We start from the raw sequence: 16,976 nt of genomic DNA on the forward strand, positions 1-16,976 counted from the left end.
AGGTTATTTTTAAAAAAATAGATTTGCTGTTACTTTTATCAGCCTTTAGACATTCCCAAATTAATGTGTCTCACAAAACCACAAAGAATTCCCAAAAGCAGCTCATCCCCACTTTGTACAACGTGTCACAACAGAAAAAATCCCAAATTAATACAAGGTAGGTTCCACACTGAAGAATAGCAGTGTCATTATTTCAGGCAGATTTTTGATATTCTATACAAACATGCACTGGATTCACTGAGTTACTGAGCCAAGGTATTACCAAACTTCTCACATAAAATGGTAGCAAATTAACACCTAACCCAGAGAAGGAACAAACCCAATGAATGGGCCACTATGCTCCCAAATAATTCCTTCCAGCCTCCCACAATGGCAGGAGAAGTTGCCTTCAGTTAACTCTCAAATATCAGATTTAAGCTCAAGACAGGTCAGTGTGGCAGGACCACTGAATCAAGAAAACTGCCAAAAAATAACTTATTTTAAATAATTGTTCTTGTCACAAGTCCCTTGTCTCCCCTCACAGGTTTCTGCAGGTCTCAGAGCTCATTTATCCAGATACCAAATCCAGTGGAGAAATGAAACCAATGATTCTAAAATATCCCTGCAGCACCCAAAACTGGGAAAGTAAAAGGGTGGATGAGAAATCCCATCCTTCCCAATGAAAGAACTGGTCTTACCCTGTGCTTTGGGCAGGATTTCAGCTCCACAGACAGCACAGTGAAGTCCTTTCCTGCAAGGCTGCTTGTGTGCTTCCTTCTAACAAGGCAATGCACAAATGCATGTAAATACTGGTTTGCATAAGTAACTATGCAGATTGAAGCATTTAAATGTAAATAAATTGAATTAAATATAAATAAATTGAATAAATTGAAGCATTTAAATAGAAATAGATAAACTGCTTCAGAGAAATGCAGTACTTGAAATACTCAAAGGAGTCTGAGTCGATGGTTATCACTTATATTAGTTAATAATTCAATATACACCATGCTAAAAATGTTTAACCTTACTTAAATAGAAACACTGCCATATAAAATATGAGGATTTTATAGCCTATAACACTGCAGGCTATCCATTTGTTGGGAATTTTGCAAAGGAGCCTGGGATGGTTGGTGCCTTTGTGTTTCCCACGAGAAACAAAGGTATCTATTGAATGTGTAAACCAGAGCTCTGCAGATCAGGAGGAAACTATTTCATGGTGTTATTTCACTTGAAAAACGATATAATAAATTATTCTTAATTCCCTTGCACCCTTCCACTCAGCAGCCACTCAGAACAGGTATTTCATCCATGGATGTGGTACCTTTCTCTCTCGGGAGGAGCCACTTTGCCTAAGGGCACCTTTCCTTCTGCTGCATCTCCTCTGAACTTTCAATCCTTGAATAAATTCAAGATTTTGTTATTATTTTAGGCAACAGAAAGTGTACTGAGCTATTATATCAAAGTAGGAAAAGCATTTTCACTATTTTAGCCTTGATAGATGTGATAAATCCAAATAAATAATTCTAGGAAATTCAGTATATTGACTTCACTTCCCTTCTATCTGCAGGCTGGGCAGCATTTAATTCTGAGAACTACCACAAATATATTGCCTCTAACATATCAAATAGCACAGTTATTAAACAGAAAAACAAATTCAGAATGAATTTACACCAGAAGAAACCACCCCTTACCTTCCAAACCCAGCAAACACAAAGGGGATTTATCTACCTGTTGATTTGAGTTTTTAGAGGACAGAAATTTTCTCCAGAAATCATAGTAACAAGTGCTGATGTTTCAATACATATTTTAGAACTAATGGTTAATTTGATATAAAGTTTAAATGGGTGTGATTTGACACAGAGCAGGCCCTGCCTTAAAGGATTTCTGATCAAAGGAAGAGGCACCACAGCTCAAGAAAGGAACAATCTGCTCCAGATAAGGAAAAGGAGATGGATTTTCTTCTTTCTTTTTTTTTTTTCTCTGAATGTTATGGATTTAAAGACAGACAAATCTCCTGAAAGACAAATAAGAGGCTGTGGGCCACTGGATGAGCAGACAAGTCACAAAGCTTAAGTGATTTCTGTTATCTGTTCAGGCACACAAAAATGCACAGAGGGGTTTGGGGCAGAAGATTTGCTTTAGGAAACTGAGGATCAGGGACAGCTCCAGAGGCCAGGAACCAACAGCAACTTCAGCATTATTTCTACAGAAATGAAGAATATTTCTCTTTAGATGTGTCAGAGGTTTTCAATACTGGAATTTCTGCCCTATTAACTAAACCAAACCTGTCAGTGAAATCCAGGACACCTAAACCAAGGAAACTTGGCCATCAATATTGCAAAAATTGAACCAAAAGCCTTATGCCAAATACTGCCAGTTAAAGAAATTCAAGTGTCCTTCCCATCCTTGCAAGCAGTGTCCAATTTGATGAAGATGGATTTATTTTATAAAGAAAGGACACAAATTAAGTGCTATTGATATGAGCATGTTCACAGCTCTGTAGGGATGGACTCAAAATCTTATCTAGATGAACTTCTATGGAAAATGACCAGTAAGTAATTCAATTTCTACTCTCAAACAAAAAGTATCAATACCTATGAACCAATCTTTAGATTGTAAAAATCCTGCATCTTCATATGAATGTAGGATGGCAATGAAGAATCTTTTCTTGAAAAGTCAGTATGTTTTATTACAGAAAAATCCTGGCTATTTTCATTGCAGAAAATGAAAGAAACATTAAAATATTTAAAAAAAATAGACTGGGCAAGATTCAAAGACCTTTGTGTACAATTAACATTTTATATGTTACATATAAAAGGTGCTTGTAGGACATACAAAAGAAAACAGGTTGTGACATGAATAAACACAGAACCCAACCAACAGAAATTAGATCCTCTCACAAAAGGAAAACTTAAAGAAACCTCAAATTTTTCTCTCAAGAAGCTTCTCATCTTCATCAAATATCAAAATGTGCACAGCTCCTGCTGGACATTTTGATGTAAGAAATTGGAAGGAACCAAAGTACTGGAGAATACACCTCTTTTGGTATTTAGGCTCAATCTGTCTATGACTTGATCTGCAAAGATGCTGTTCTCCATGTTTTACTAAAAAACTCCAATCTATCAAATGCAGAAAACCATAATTTGGTTGTATGGGTGTTTGGCTTTCTGAGGAAAACCCCAATTATTTGACTGCATTTAATGGTGGATTAATTAAATCTGTCATGGACAAACCAATCATTCCAGGTCAGATCCTACTTGGGTTTCTATTCAGAATTTCCAGACATGATGTCCTTCAGCCATGAACTCAGGAAGAAGAATCTTCATTCTAACTCTAGAAAACTGCACATGGCAAAACTCTCCCAGTGAAAACCCCAAAGATTTAATGAGAAATGGAGCCTGAGGGAAGTTTTGTTCCATGAGGACAAGGAAGGTGCAGCTGCCCTGTGGTGTTTTGAGGGCTGCTCAGCACAATTCCCACAGCAGCTGTCAGCAGGTGCCACTATTGCCCAGCAGAAAGGATGACACACCTTTATTTCGGGATCTGGAGAGGCTGATTTTCCTTTTAGGGGTGTCCATCTCCTGAGCTCCTCCCTGCTCTGCTCCTGCTGCAGCTGCCACCCCTACAGCACCAGCTGCACTGTCCCTGCTCCTCACATCTTCCATGATTCCATGGGGACCTCTGCCAGCCTCAGCTTTTTCAGTCCCAGTGTGTGTTTCTGAGCTGTTGGTGGCAGAAGGATCAGCAGGGACTGTGGAGTTCCCACATTCCAGCCAACTCCCAGTGGTACAACAGCCTGGAATTGGGGGCTCAGTTCTCTGCTCCTCTGGGTCTGCATCATCATAGAGTTCTGGAGTGAAGTAAATGCTTTCATCCTCATCCTCATCCTCATCTAATGCTGAAGGCTCAGCTCTCCCTGCTGCTGAAGGGAACTCCCTGCAGGGCTCAGCTGGAAGCTGATGTCCTTCAGCACCTGAGGCCTCAGCACTCTTCACTGAAAAATGAGTTGTTTCCAAGCATGATTCTGGTCCACTTGGTTTATGTTCTGCAATTAATGACGATTGGCATTGATTGAAATGATCAATAAGGTCACTGGGCCCAGCCACATGCTCCTGGCTGTTGCTTGCTGTGGCCCTGCAGTTCTGGGCTACAGGAGTTGAAGTCAGTGGTTCAGAGCAGCAATTCTCTTCCACAACATCAGCATTGCTCCAACCATTCATTTTTTCTCTCTCTATTTTAATTGCTGCCATTTTGGGGGTGCAGTCCATACGTTTTCTTCTCTGTTTTACATGGTGAGAATGGCTCTCTACATCAACTTTCTGCTCACCTGTGACAAATCACAAAACATGATTGAATTGCATCTGATTTACAGCACGTTTAGCACATCAGAATTACCACTGTTTTAGAAGGTTTACAGTGATTTTACAGCATTCATTAAGAACAATAATACAAACAAAAGCCCAGATGTTATAACTATCTTTCCACATGAATTGTCTTAATTAAATGAATAGATTAACAGGCACATAAAGGTAGAGTATGACTGGATTTGAAATTTTTAATCTTTATTATTGTGCTCTTTCTTGATTGAAATGAAATCAGAACCTTTCCTAAAATTTAGGGATGGATTTTACTTGTGAAGCTGGAACTAGAGGAGATCACATGGAAGGTGTCTAAACAACAGATGTAGCTTGAACCAGGGCTCAACTTGCAATAATGCTAATCTTGATGTGTTTCAAATATATTTTAAATTATCTTCATAGTGCTCAATGGAAAAAGAAATTAAAATGAAAACATTTCAGATTGTACTATAAACTTATCAAAGATTACTCTTTTAAGACAACCAGATGGAACGAGAATTAATTTCAGTCTGTTGAGCACAGCTCCTCCACATTTGTGAATAATTATCATTTTCCACGATAGCACTTCTGTAATTTCAAAAAACATTTGTTTCCTCCAAAAAAGACTCAAGTCCCCATTTGAAATTGCCAGTGGAAATGAACATACTCTGTTTCACTGCTGCCATGCTGTCACTTGGCTGATCCCACGCTGCGGGATGAGCTGAGCTGATGCTTGCAGTAAAATGAACTTCCGAGGCCACGTTTTGCTCCTGAGTTTTAGCACGAACATCAGGGGACAGAGGAGGGCTGGGCTCTTGCTGAGAGCCCTGTGAGAGGTGCCTGGGCTGTGCAGGGAGCTCGGGGCTGGGCTCTGAGGAAGGCTCCCCACCCCTCTGGTTGCGGAGGGCGAAGGCGCGCAGGGACTGCAGGGCGCTGCCGAAGGTGCCGTGGTGCTGCACCTGCTGCCGGATCCACTTGGACAGTCCTGGGGGGAAGAACACCTTACTGCAGAAGAACAGCACCTCCAGCAGGCATCCCCAACCCTAAACAGCACCACAGCGTGGAGCAGCTCTCTGGCCACACAGAGAAACACAGCCTTCCCAGGCATCGCGCTGGGGACGGCTGAGAGAAGGTCAGGGAAAAGAATGAGAAGCAATTCTTAACTTCACCTGGGAACATGCAGAATGGGGATGGAGATTTGTTCACCTAAGGGTGGTTTCTTAATTAGCCAATGGTTAATTAATCAGTGGTGTTTGAAGTAAAGGACCAATGAGGTCCACGTGTATCTAACAGCCTATAGAAGAACAATGGGTTTCTTAATAAAGAATTATTGATCAACCTTCTGTAATACATGGGGTCTCTGCTAATTATTTATCAACTTTCAAACCTGGGGTCTCTGCTAATTATTGATCAACTTTCAAACATGGGGTCTCTGCTAATTATTTATCAACTTTCAAACCTGGGGTCTCTGCTAATTATTTATCAACTTTCAAACATGGAGTCTGTGCTAATTATTGATCAACCTTCATACATGGAGTCTGTGCTAATTATTTATCAACCTTCATACATGGAGTCTGTGCTAATTATTACCTGGCCAGGGGCCTGTTACAGTGATACCCTAAGAGTGCAAATATTTCTGTGCAGGTACAGTCTCAAAGGTTTCAAGAATTTGCTCATGAAGCTACAACAATTCCTCCTTTCCAGGGCTGGGAGCTTGATTTATTCAATGGCAGTATTCTGATAAGCAAACTAAAAATATCCCTCTTTTTCTGTTAAAAGCCTTTCCCTTATTCACTAGTCTTCTTTTTAGGTTCAGACTGCTGCCTTGCATAAACATTACATTTCTTTGTTGCCTGGCTGTTCATTCTGCTTGTTATCATGAATTATTTAAAAGTGACTTACACAGAGTGCAGCTATTTATTATCATATTAACAGGGTCTGATAAAAATTTGAATATAATGAAGCTTTTTACAACTTTGTGTCAGATTAAGTAACAGTAAGTCAGAAAGAATCACAACTGTTCTACAACTACAGGTTTTATTATAACCTGCTCCTATCAAAATAATCAAAATATTAAATATCAGATGTCTTGAGCATAACAGCTTTTTAGAGCACACAGGGGTCAAGTAAAAACTGATTGCCTCGATTTTATAAAGTGTTTTTGAACCCATTTAAATATTCTTTGTATATCAATTAAAAAAACAAAACAGAACCAAAAAAAAAAATCAAACCCACAACAACAACAGAGAACTTTGCTCTTCTGTGAAGTTTTACTTTTTAGAGAAAGAAATCTTACCAAGTCTTGAACATATGGATTATCTGTGCTCCTATATGAATTTCTAGTGTTTCCTTCAATAATTTTGATGTATTTTAGATCAGAGAAGGAGCTGGACTCAACTGCAGCAGCTGAGCTCCACCTGCTGACTAAGCCCAGCATGGGCTGGTGAGCTCAGCTCTGCCCAGCAAAAAGGGCAGGAAGAAAGCTCAAAACACATTCCTAAGCAGGTTATATTTTAATATTTATTTTTTTTTAAAGGTTGTGTACAGGATCTGTTTTATTTCACCTGCATTTATTTCTACCCAGTATAAAACTACAAACAGAAACCCCTTGCTGTATATTGAATATTCAGCAGTTCAATTTCTCTTCCATGGTTGGGGCACATTCTGACCCTTCCTACTCACCTGTATTTGTACAGCCACATTTCTGTAATTCAGAGTTTTCAGTATTTTTCAACATTAGGAGTTTCCCCAGAAGATTTTTAACTCTTACCAGTTATGTATTTATTGGGGTTCTTCCTGAAGCGGTCGTCAACTAAAATAAGAGCCCCCCAGTCATTCCTGTGCCTTATACACCTAGAAGTGAGGGGGAAAAAGAGTATTTATGTAATTAGAGGGCACACAGCAAAAATCTGTGGGAATTGGGAAACAGGGATTGCTCTGAGTCAGTTGGAATGAGCAAAATTATACAGGAGGTGCTCTTCTTCACCAAAAATCCTTGTGGATGTCGTGGGAGCTTCATTTTCCTTCAGCTTCTGAATGTACATCAAAACAGCTAAATTAAAAACAGAGCACACAAATATTCAACAGCCAATTAAACCACTCAATTCATTTTCCACTCTTAACTGGGCAGTGTAAATATTACAGAGCTTCCTGCCAGCTTGGTGGAATATTCTGGTTTTATCAAAATCCTTCCCCACATCTCAGGTTAGCAAGGGCTTTGGGCTCTTGCTAAAATGTGTTTGATAAGGAATTGTTTGATAAGATTTGGTTTGATAAGGAATTTGTATCTTTATGTCAGAATGGAAGCCTATTTTCTCCATTTTATACCATCCAAATAATAAATTAAACAATAAGTAACTGTCACTAAAACTTGATTTAAGTTCAAGCTGATTTATTTCACTACTGGTATCCCACAGCTGAGAGCTTTCTTAACCTGTTTGAATTAATGCTCTTTGATTCCAAAGAGGAATTTAAGAAATCAGGCTTGTAGCAACAAGAATCCACAATGAGATTTCCTAATGTTACAATTTCTCTCAATTTTCTCTCTAAGCCTTCATTTATGTCATCACATTTGCATTAGGACTAATTCAAATCAGCAGAGTTTTCCAGCTGATGTTTCTGTGGCTCTGTATCCATGACAGATGCACAGCACCTACAATAGACATGGATGACAGCTCTAATCTTTATTTGTATGATAAATTCTGTTGAAGGAGGATGAATTAATTCTACCTTGTTAATAACATTTGGGGGAATGTTTCCATCTAGGAAATGGAAGCTATACCACTTCTTCTAAATCTGGGAAGAGATCAGTGAGCACAATAATTGAATTGACCTTTTGCAAAGGTCTGAAAAACCCCACTGCTATTTCTCCCTTTCAAAAGTACTTGTAGGCTAAATATCAAACAACTGTTCTGAGCCCACTGAGAGTGTGAACAATTAGTGCACTGGAAAAGTCCTAAGGATCTTCATTTGCTTTAAAGCTCAAGAATTATTTGTCTCTGCTTGTGCTTTTTTTTCCCTGTATATCTGGACTATGAGCAATAAAACTTCAACTAAATTGAAGTAGGGTTTGAATGTAAAACAAAATCTCTGAATTATAACAATGCACAACAGGCTGAAAAGCAGAGAATTGTCAGTAGAGAACAGCTCAAGAGACAAAATGTGCAATATGAGAGGTTTGGCCTTACTTACCCCTTTGTGCTAAAAGTGAGGAATAAATCCTTAAAGATCTCCCTAAAAAAAACTTCTACAAATTCATATAGTTTTAGTTATGTTTATCTCACCTTCCCAGGGCTTGGTTGAGAGCTCTGTAAGCTTGAATTTCATACCACTGGCTCCCTGATAAAAGGCCTCTTGTACTTTTGTGCTGGTCATTGTACTTCCTCTTTAATTCAACCTAAGAAGGAAGCCATAAAATATTTGGCTTATTAATGCTGTTGAAAAGGAGATATTCTAAAAGGGGAAAACAAGCAAACACTTATTAAGTAAGAGAATATATAAATTGTGCTTCAATGTTTCAACTCTGTATTTTGTACACTAACCAATTCTGGCTTCTGAAATTGCCCTTAGCTGTGATCTGTTCCAATAATTTAAATGTATTGACATGAGCACCACACACCCATCCAAAGCTCTGTGCCAGTGAGAGAAGAATAAACTGCTCAGACAGGTGAAAAAACCCCAAACCAGGTACAGGTAGATGGATTCCAAACCCCAGATTTATTGGCTCTTCCAAAGGGAAATGCCCCACTGGAGCTGTCCCTTTGTCACAAAAGCCACTCCTCATCCCCAGCTGGGATCAGATCCTGCTTTTCCTCAGTGAGGGTTCAGCAAATCCAACTTTTCATCCTCAACAGAAGTTGCAAAAGAGCTTTGGGGACAGAGGGGCCTCTGCCAAGGAAGATTTAATTTGCCAAGCAAAATTCCCAGCTTGGCATCAGCTCCTGAGGTCTGGAAATGTTTCACTGCAGAGCACAGGGAGATCAGGCAGGGAGAAACATGTTCCCCTTTTTAAAAACACATCCCTGATGCTTCAGAATCTGGAATGAACTGCCCAAGAAATCCCCTCCCCAGTCAGGATAACCACTCACGATGCCTGGTCTGAATTGGAACAATTAGAACATTATTTATATCAAAAGGTTTTATTATTATTATTATTATTATTATTATTATTCAGCCAGGGGAATTGAGTTATTATTTTTTTAAACAAGCATAAAACTACATAAAAAAGGATCTTTCTGTTGCTCTTTTGTACAGTATTAACCTTTCTAAACTGACAAGTGAAAGGACACGCTTCAGGAGAGAAAACAGCAGACTTCTAACCTCTTCTGACAGGTAACTTTCAAGTTGCATTTGGATAAGAAATTTTATTTTATGTACTTATGCCCTTTAAATTGCCTGTCAAATTTACAAATTCAATCTTTACAGCCAGAAAGTAAATTCAGTTTGATTTCACAGATTTAATATTTGTTCCAGTCACTCAGAATTTACTGACTGGCATGTGAGGTTTCCTTTTTAATTTTCCAAAGAGAAGATGATTTCTTCTGAATGGTCTATGAACATTAAACCATTCCTTAAAAAGGAACTTGGCTTTATCTGTGCATTTCTACAAACTGAAATACTACCTGGAGAAAGAAAAGGGTACTGCTCACCTCTGGAAATGAGGAATGATGATGGAAAAGTTCACTGAAGCCTTTAAAACATAACCATTGACAATATTCTCCTGTGTGTCTTTTGCACTTGTCTTCTAGTCCTGCTCAGTTTTATAACAATTTATTTTTTGGAAGAATTGTGTTATCAGTAAGATTATGGCCATTTGGAACAAGTGGAGGTTTAGCATCCCCTCACTTTGCCAGCAGACTGTGCAAACACTGTTGGAATAACTGCACCTGTGTCTTATGCTAAAAAATTACATTATTTTTAAATACCTGCATAAACTCACTGAAGTAGCAATAAAATGCAAACCAGTCAGATCATCCAAATAAAATACATTGCTTCCACATTCTTCTAATACATGCCAGTGTTATCAAGTTTCCTGCTTGTATGCACACCACCAAAGACATTTCATTGCTCAAATGATATAAAAATATAAAATAGGGGTTAAATTAACCCCATTTTTAAATACAAAACCCCATGAGTTGGGGGGTTTTTAACCCCAATCCCTTGCTCTAAGGGTGTAACACATCTCTAAAACTTCCTTCTATTAATTTTAAAAGAATTACCAGGAAATAAGCATTCTGTTTTCTCCCTGCTCCTGCCTCAGCAGAGACGTGGGTTCAGCTTGCAGGGGGAGGCTGTGCAGGTAAAAGGCCAGGGCCTGTCATTTTAATGCAATCAGAATCTATTTCATTGTGGACCTGCTGCATTCCCCCCCATCAATTCCAGCCAGATTCAAGCTGACATGTTACATATGTGAAAAAGCCAGTGCCTCCTGCTAGCAAATATCCACAATGTGCAGGAAAGCACAGGCTAGAAGGGATTAGTTAAAATGTCAAAAGACAGCCTTTTACTTTTACCTGTTCATCCTTAAAAACATCCTCCCAGCTCTGGGGCAGGATTTGCAGACAAAGAGCTGCACAAGGCCCCTGGCAAGCTCTGCCATCCTGTAGCTGTCACCCAGATTAGGCTTTGATCTGTCTGGGAGGTCACGGGCACAGCCACGCTCACTCCGAGCTCCCCACGTTCCACCTGCAAACCTCTCCTGCTTTTAATGCTTAATTACTCTGACATCTTTCACTCTGCAACATTAACTGGGAAACAGCAGCGAAAAAAGAGAAATGCCATGAACAATTTTTTTTTTTTTTAAAGGATTGGAAAGATACTTGGAGGCAGTTTGTGCTACAGCTCAAGTGTATTTTTCAAACAGAATTAGCAATAGAGGTTTTTCTCCAATGACAACAATATTAAATGACATTTGTTACATTAGATTTTAAAATAAGTTACCTGTGGTGATATTCCTTCATGTGAAGGAACTCAGACTTATTCAGGCTATAAATTGATTTATACTGTGTTGACCATGGATTGTATGAGTTAGTTCACAGCACAAAGCTGAGAAGAGGAACTCAAAAACTACAGCTTGGTTTTGACCCCCAAAATAACCTGCAAATTCACACACAAACCTGCAGCCTTGTAGCAACACACCAGGCTGAACCAGGCTTATTCAGAATACACAAACAGTATTTAACAGCAAGGTATGCAAATACCAACCTATAATGGACTAATTATTTCTAAATCAATCAGGATACTGTAAAGTGATTGATCATTACCACAACATGAAGGTTGAATGGGATAACATCTCCAACTGCCTCCTGTTTGCTCTGGTAGGTTAAAGGAAGAGAAAAGAGCTGGCAAAGGCCAATAAAGCTGGGCCTGTGTCCCTGCATGGACAGGTGGAGGTGGCACATCCACACCTGGATCAGCTCCTGCCCTTCCCTCCCCAACACTCTCCTCCATGGAAAGAAAAACCAGAAAATGGATAGAAACATTTTCTGCCATTCCATTAACTTGTTTCTCTGGTTTTATGAGAGGAAAAATAGTAATGAAAACAAAGACATCATCCAAAAATTTTTTTAAGTTACATTCATGTTTAACATCTACTAATTCCCCACGTCTTAAAAACAAACAAGCAGAGAAAATACCAGGTGGCCACTGCTCTCTTCCATCCCAAAAAAGACATAAAAATGGTTTTGAAGCAAATCTCCCATCCTAAAAATCTCATGTGCCCACTTAGAGTCTCTCTTCCACCTGAAATAGCAATAATTAGAATTTTTCAGGCCATCTACTTTCCTCCTGACGAATGCCAAGGAACCATAAAAAGTTTGTGAGTGCAGGAAAGTTAAAGACATGAAAAGCCATTTCTCTTTTACATCTGAAAATTCTTCAATAGAAGCAGCACTGAACAGTGCAGCATTTCACTCACTTCAAAAGCAGGAACAAGGGCTGGGAGGTTTAACACAAATAATGCACATGTAAAGAGCTGGGTGAGTCACAGAACAAGCTTCAAACATCCTCACCCCTCACAGACCCACTCACAGCCATGTCTCAACACAATATTCCCATTTATCAGCCCACAGGAAAAAGGCAGGATTTTGTCTTTAAATGTTCCAAGCATTCCAAGTGCAGTGTTAATACATAAATAATATGGAATAAGCAAATGATTATTAGTTGAATTTAACCAAACTAGATTCTGTTGATTACAATAATTTATTAAGGTCATTCTAATGAGTTCATAGAACTCAATAAGGTCACTAGACACAAATATAACACTTTTATTTTCACATATAAATACTGGATTTCTTTATAGAACAGCAACAACCCCCCCAAACTGCCAATGAGACATGATCAATATTTGCACTGCTCAATTATCATCAGGATGCTGTTACACAGAAATTGCTCAGGTGACCTTTTCTGCCTGAAAATTTCTATGTGCACTTATCAAAATTGCCTTTCTTGAATAACACTGAATAAAAAAAGGAAGCAATCCAGATCTCAGACTTGCTCTGTCTCACAGGGGACATGGAAATATATTGGGATTGAACAGTGCAATGTGAATGGGGATATAATCAAAACTAGAGAGTTACTGAGACAGAAAAAAATGGTACAATAATACAGTGCAAGGGATGGTTAAGCATAATAATAATTTAAATTAAATGTTAAAATAACAATAATTCTCTTAGAAATCTTGCTTTTCCTAGAATATGGTAAATAAGAAATGAATTTTTTCAGCAATCACTTACATAGCACAAGATTCTTTCTCCTTTCAAGGGACACAAAACATATAGGCTTAAAAACTGCCACAAGGACTAGAAATTCAATATTGAAACACATCATTATTCTGAAATGATAGAAATATCTCAATTTGTTGAGATAGGAGAAGTGGAAATTTCAGCCAAAGAGCTGCAAAATTTTTGTATCATTAAGTTACATAAAGCCCAGAAAATTGTAATTGAAGTGATGATTTCCTTGGTGTTAGAAGTGAAAGAATAAAGGAAGTATTGGAAAGAATAAAGGAGATATTCCCCCCATGGCAGCCAGGGGAAATAATTCCCAACAAAGGCAAACTCCAGCAATGCCACTGCTCCCAGCTCCCAGCCTCAGTGAGTTTATTTGCCTCTGCTGATGTGAAAGACTTGGACTTTCTGCATTTTCTGCTGTGTTTTGGTCAAGTTCTGCTGGCTGTTCCATGATGAATCCACTCTCCTGTAGCAGGATCAAAAGCATCTGGAGAGGTGGAAGTGCAGAAAAGCTCTCTGGGCAGGGCACTGTGCACTCCAGAGCTGCCCATTATCAACATTTCGGAGCGAGCTCTTTCTTTTCAGCTCCCCAAGGGAAGAGCAGTAAATTATGGCTTGAACTAAACAAGTCACACTTGGCTCCAAAATCAGATTTTCCTACCTCTACTTTCAGGTCCCAGAGGTAGGCAGAGGAAATCCTGGTCACAGCCAAAGAAGTCATTTTTGGCTCTGAAATAAATTTTCCTGCTTTACTGGAGCCAAACTCTACCATTGAGAGCACCAGAGCTTTGAGCAATCCTTGAACATTTTCTTTTATATTATTTTGTTTTAGCAACCTGATTCTTCAGCAATACGAAACCCTTTGCAATAACACAGAATTAGGGGGTTGGCCTCTTTCTTCAATCAGTTTTGTTTATAATCAGGTCCTACTTGTGAGCCTGAATCATTTCTTTCTCCCTAACCCTGACAAAGTGTTTTAGACTCTTCTTTTGTGAAAAGCAGTGAACCTAAGATACAATATGCCTAAAAATGTTGAAGTGAAACTAAATTATTATCTTTAAAGCCTCCACAGAAATTACTGTAACTTATAAAAGCACACAGTTACTTAAGGAATTCAAATGTTTGCCACTTAATACCAGGATTTGGGGCATATACTTAGCACAAACATATGGAAAAACTAAAATTGGATATTATTCATCACACTTGACAATGAGTCTCTTGCCCAAGATTGATGTCTGGATCCAAAATGCTACACTTCAAAATATCTAAGAGAAGTTAATTAACAGTATGTTAGCATCAGATAACACATCTGTGGGCTTATCCATCTCTTGCTGTCACATTATTTATGTTCTCTAATATTCCAGCTCAATCAAGTTACAAATCATAAAACATATTTAGAAAGCAGGTTGATCACAGACAAGTCATATTAGTGGAGATGAGCCAACATCAAACTGCCAGCATAAAATATTGCTCTCCAAAGGTCCAATCCCACAACCCTGCTGGTTGTGCTCAGTCCTGGAGTATTAAAGGGATTACTCACACAAGTAAAAGCTCTGTGCAGGAGTAAGGGGTTATGGAATTGAGGCTTAAGAGGACTTTTATTAACCCAAAAAGCAGACATGCAAATGTTTTTTCATGTAGAAGCCCAGCACTTTTTAGTGATTTAATGCAATCCCAGAAGCATATAATTCACGGCTATTCCAAGGGAATTGTTAATCACTTGCATTTCCTATTTTTAAAGGAATGTCATTATCAATCATCTTATCAGTTTCCTCCTCTGGTACCTCTGCTGAGCACCTATGGCTGTGTGAGAGGCACAGATGCACCATTTTCTGTCCAAGTCCAACCTGGCCTGTGTCACTGTGGTTTGAATTTTCTGTCTGCTGAAAACTCAAGGTCCTCCCCAGAAGTTCCAGGCCTTACCCAGTTTTCTGCTTCACCTACAAAATCCAAAGAAACACCAACCAAATGCTGTGTAACTATTCTCTAAATTTAACTGTTTCATTTGGGAATTCCAATTCCTTTCCTAAGCTGAAAAAGATGATTAATCTTCCAAATATTTGGAAGACATTATTAATAACCTTCTTCAAAGTGACCCTCCTTCACTTCATCCTTCTTGCAACTCAGCTGGTAAAAAAATGAGCATTAATCCAGAATTTTTTGGGATCTGATAACCCTAAATCCGTGAGCAAAACAAAAGCCTGTCCAATATAAAGACAATTAAAATAAAAGCCATTTCCTCAGGCACCCTGCAAGGAGCTGTGCCATGCAGCAGCTCTGCAGATCTCATGCTGAGAGACTGGGGCCTGCCCTTCTCTCATCCAGAATTGATCACTGCAGAGCTTTGGGCATTCCCATCTCTAAACAGACACTCAGACCTTGGGCTGCTTGCAATTTGGCAGCTTCTGTTTCTGGCCCTACTGAAAAATTTAGAGGGTTTCTTCAGTTTAATTTTAAAAAATAGCTCAACAGAACACTGATTTTTAAAATATAGTTATCAGAAATCCACAGATGCACCTGTGATCCTGTTGTTTGAAATATTTGGTTGACCTCAAGGTAAAATCAAACCATAATCCACTGTGAAGATAATGCACCCATAACACATTATTTTCAATCTAATTTTGTATCACTTAGAACCCAAACCCATTGATTTTCAGGAAATTATTTGGCATTAATTGTAAAGTTCCAGCCACACAATGAAGGATTTCCTAAATACCTTGTCAGCACATGCCCCTAAAAACCAGCATTTCTAACTCCAGAAAGGAGCCTGAGCACTCTTTAAATGTGAATTTTTACACTACAGTGGAGTGCATTATATTTCAGAAGGACAAAGAATGTTGTGGCTGAGTAAGTGCTCCAAGGAATTCTGCAAACATTGGAAGAACTGCACTAACACAGCCTCCCTGGCCCTTGTAGGATGTGGTTTTTCCCAGCAAGGCTGGAATTAGGCACATGCTGCAGACAACAAAGAAGCCTTTGCTTGTTCACTTAAGCTCAGAACACATCTCTCAAACCAAAGCTGAGTCTGTTTGGCCTTTCAAGTGCAAACCTACGATTTTCTTGTTTGATTTGGCATTAGTGAGAGCCAGAATCCAGCTGCTCCTGGTATTTATTTATTCTGTGATCCTTCACTTTGTTTCTTGGCTGCTCAGAGCAGTCCCAAAAGCTCTCAAAGGAACACACAGGACAGGGCAGTGACAGTGACTGGCAGCAGTGGCAGCACCTCAGTGGCACAGACCCCTAGAAAGAAGTGGCATTACAAACTACCCAGTAATAAACCTTTTTTTCAGTAAGTAGAAAGCCTAGAAAAATACTTTTTTATATTTATTGGTTTTCTTTTCCTTTCAGCTCTGTGCCTGCTCTAATGGAACATCATCTCTCTGTCAGACAAGCCTTGCTCAAGTCAAAAGGAAGGAAGTGTTGAGGTGGGCAATTACACAGCAGTGCAACAGGATGCTGCTTTCACCACCTCCTGAAAAACACAAATAGTTTCAGATTTATTTCACTGCAGCCATTTCCAAATGCTATTTTTACAAGGGGCTTACAAGTTTTTGCCTAAAGTTACACAAACCTTGAATATTCCAAATAGTGCTGCCCTCAGTATCCAGGAAGAGTTTATGTTGTGTCATAAATTCATGTTCAAAATTGCAAGCTAATAAAGCAGCACAAGCTTGGAAAAAGTTTCCAGTTCCACTCTGTGCTGAAGTGGGACAAATAATTACACTGAAGAAGGCAATGGGATTAGAAAGGTGAGATAGTGCAAGCAGTGGGACATACACAGTTATATTGTAAAATAATAACATAATTAAACAATCCTTATCTTCCCACCTGTCTTCTGCAATAACCAGCCTTATTTAAAGCAGGATTACAAAGTTTGTATTCAAAAAGCAGTATTAAAACTTTTTATTTTCTGCAATAACCTGCATTATTT

At 38.9% G+C, this 16,976-nt stretch overlaps 1 protein-coding gene across 1 annotated transcript in view; it reads right to left on the reverse strand.

Annotated features, from left to right (window-relative positions):
• Nucleotides 1-2,758: 2,758 nt before the first annotated feature.
• Nucleotides 2,759-16,976, reverse strand: part of BRIP1 (BRCA1 interacting helicase 1) — a 46,370-nt gene continuing 32,152 nt past the window's right edge. The window contains exons 17-20 of the mRNA XM_041482892.1: nt 8,600-8,712; nt 7,087-7,169; nt 4,984-5,301; nt 2,759-4,306 (exon numbers count right to left, since the gene is read on the reverse strand). Coding sequence (XP_041338826.1) covers nt 3,468-4,306; nt 4,984-5,301; nt 7,087-7,169; nt 8,600-8,712 — 1,353 coding nt within the window. The 3' untranslated portion in view covers nt 2,759-3,467. The remainder of the gene's footprint in view (nt 4,307-4,983; nt 5,302-7,086; nt 7,170-8,599; nt 8,713-16,976) is intronic.

This window comes from Pyrgilauda ruficollis, unplaced genomic scaffold, assembly GCF_017590135.1.
Source record: "Pyrgilauda ruficollis isolate IOZ18807 unplaced genomic scaffold, ASM1759013v1 scaffold59, whole genome shotgun sequence".
Taxonomy (NCBI): domain Eukaryota; kingdom Metazoa; phylum Chordata; class Aves; order Passeriformes; family Passeridae; genus Pyrgilauda; species Pyrgilauda ruficollis.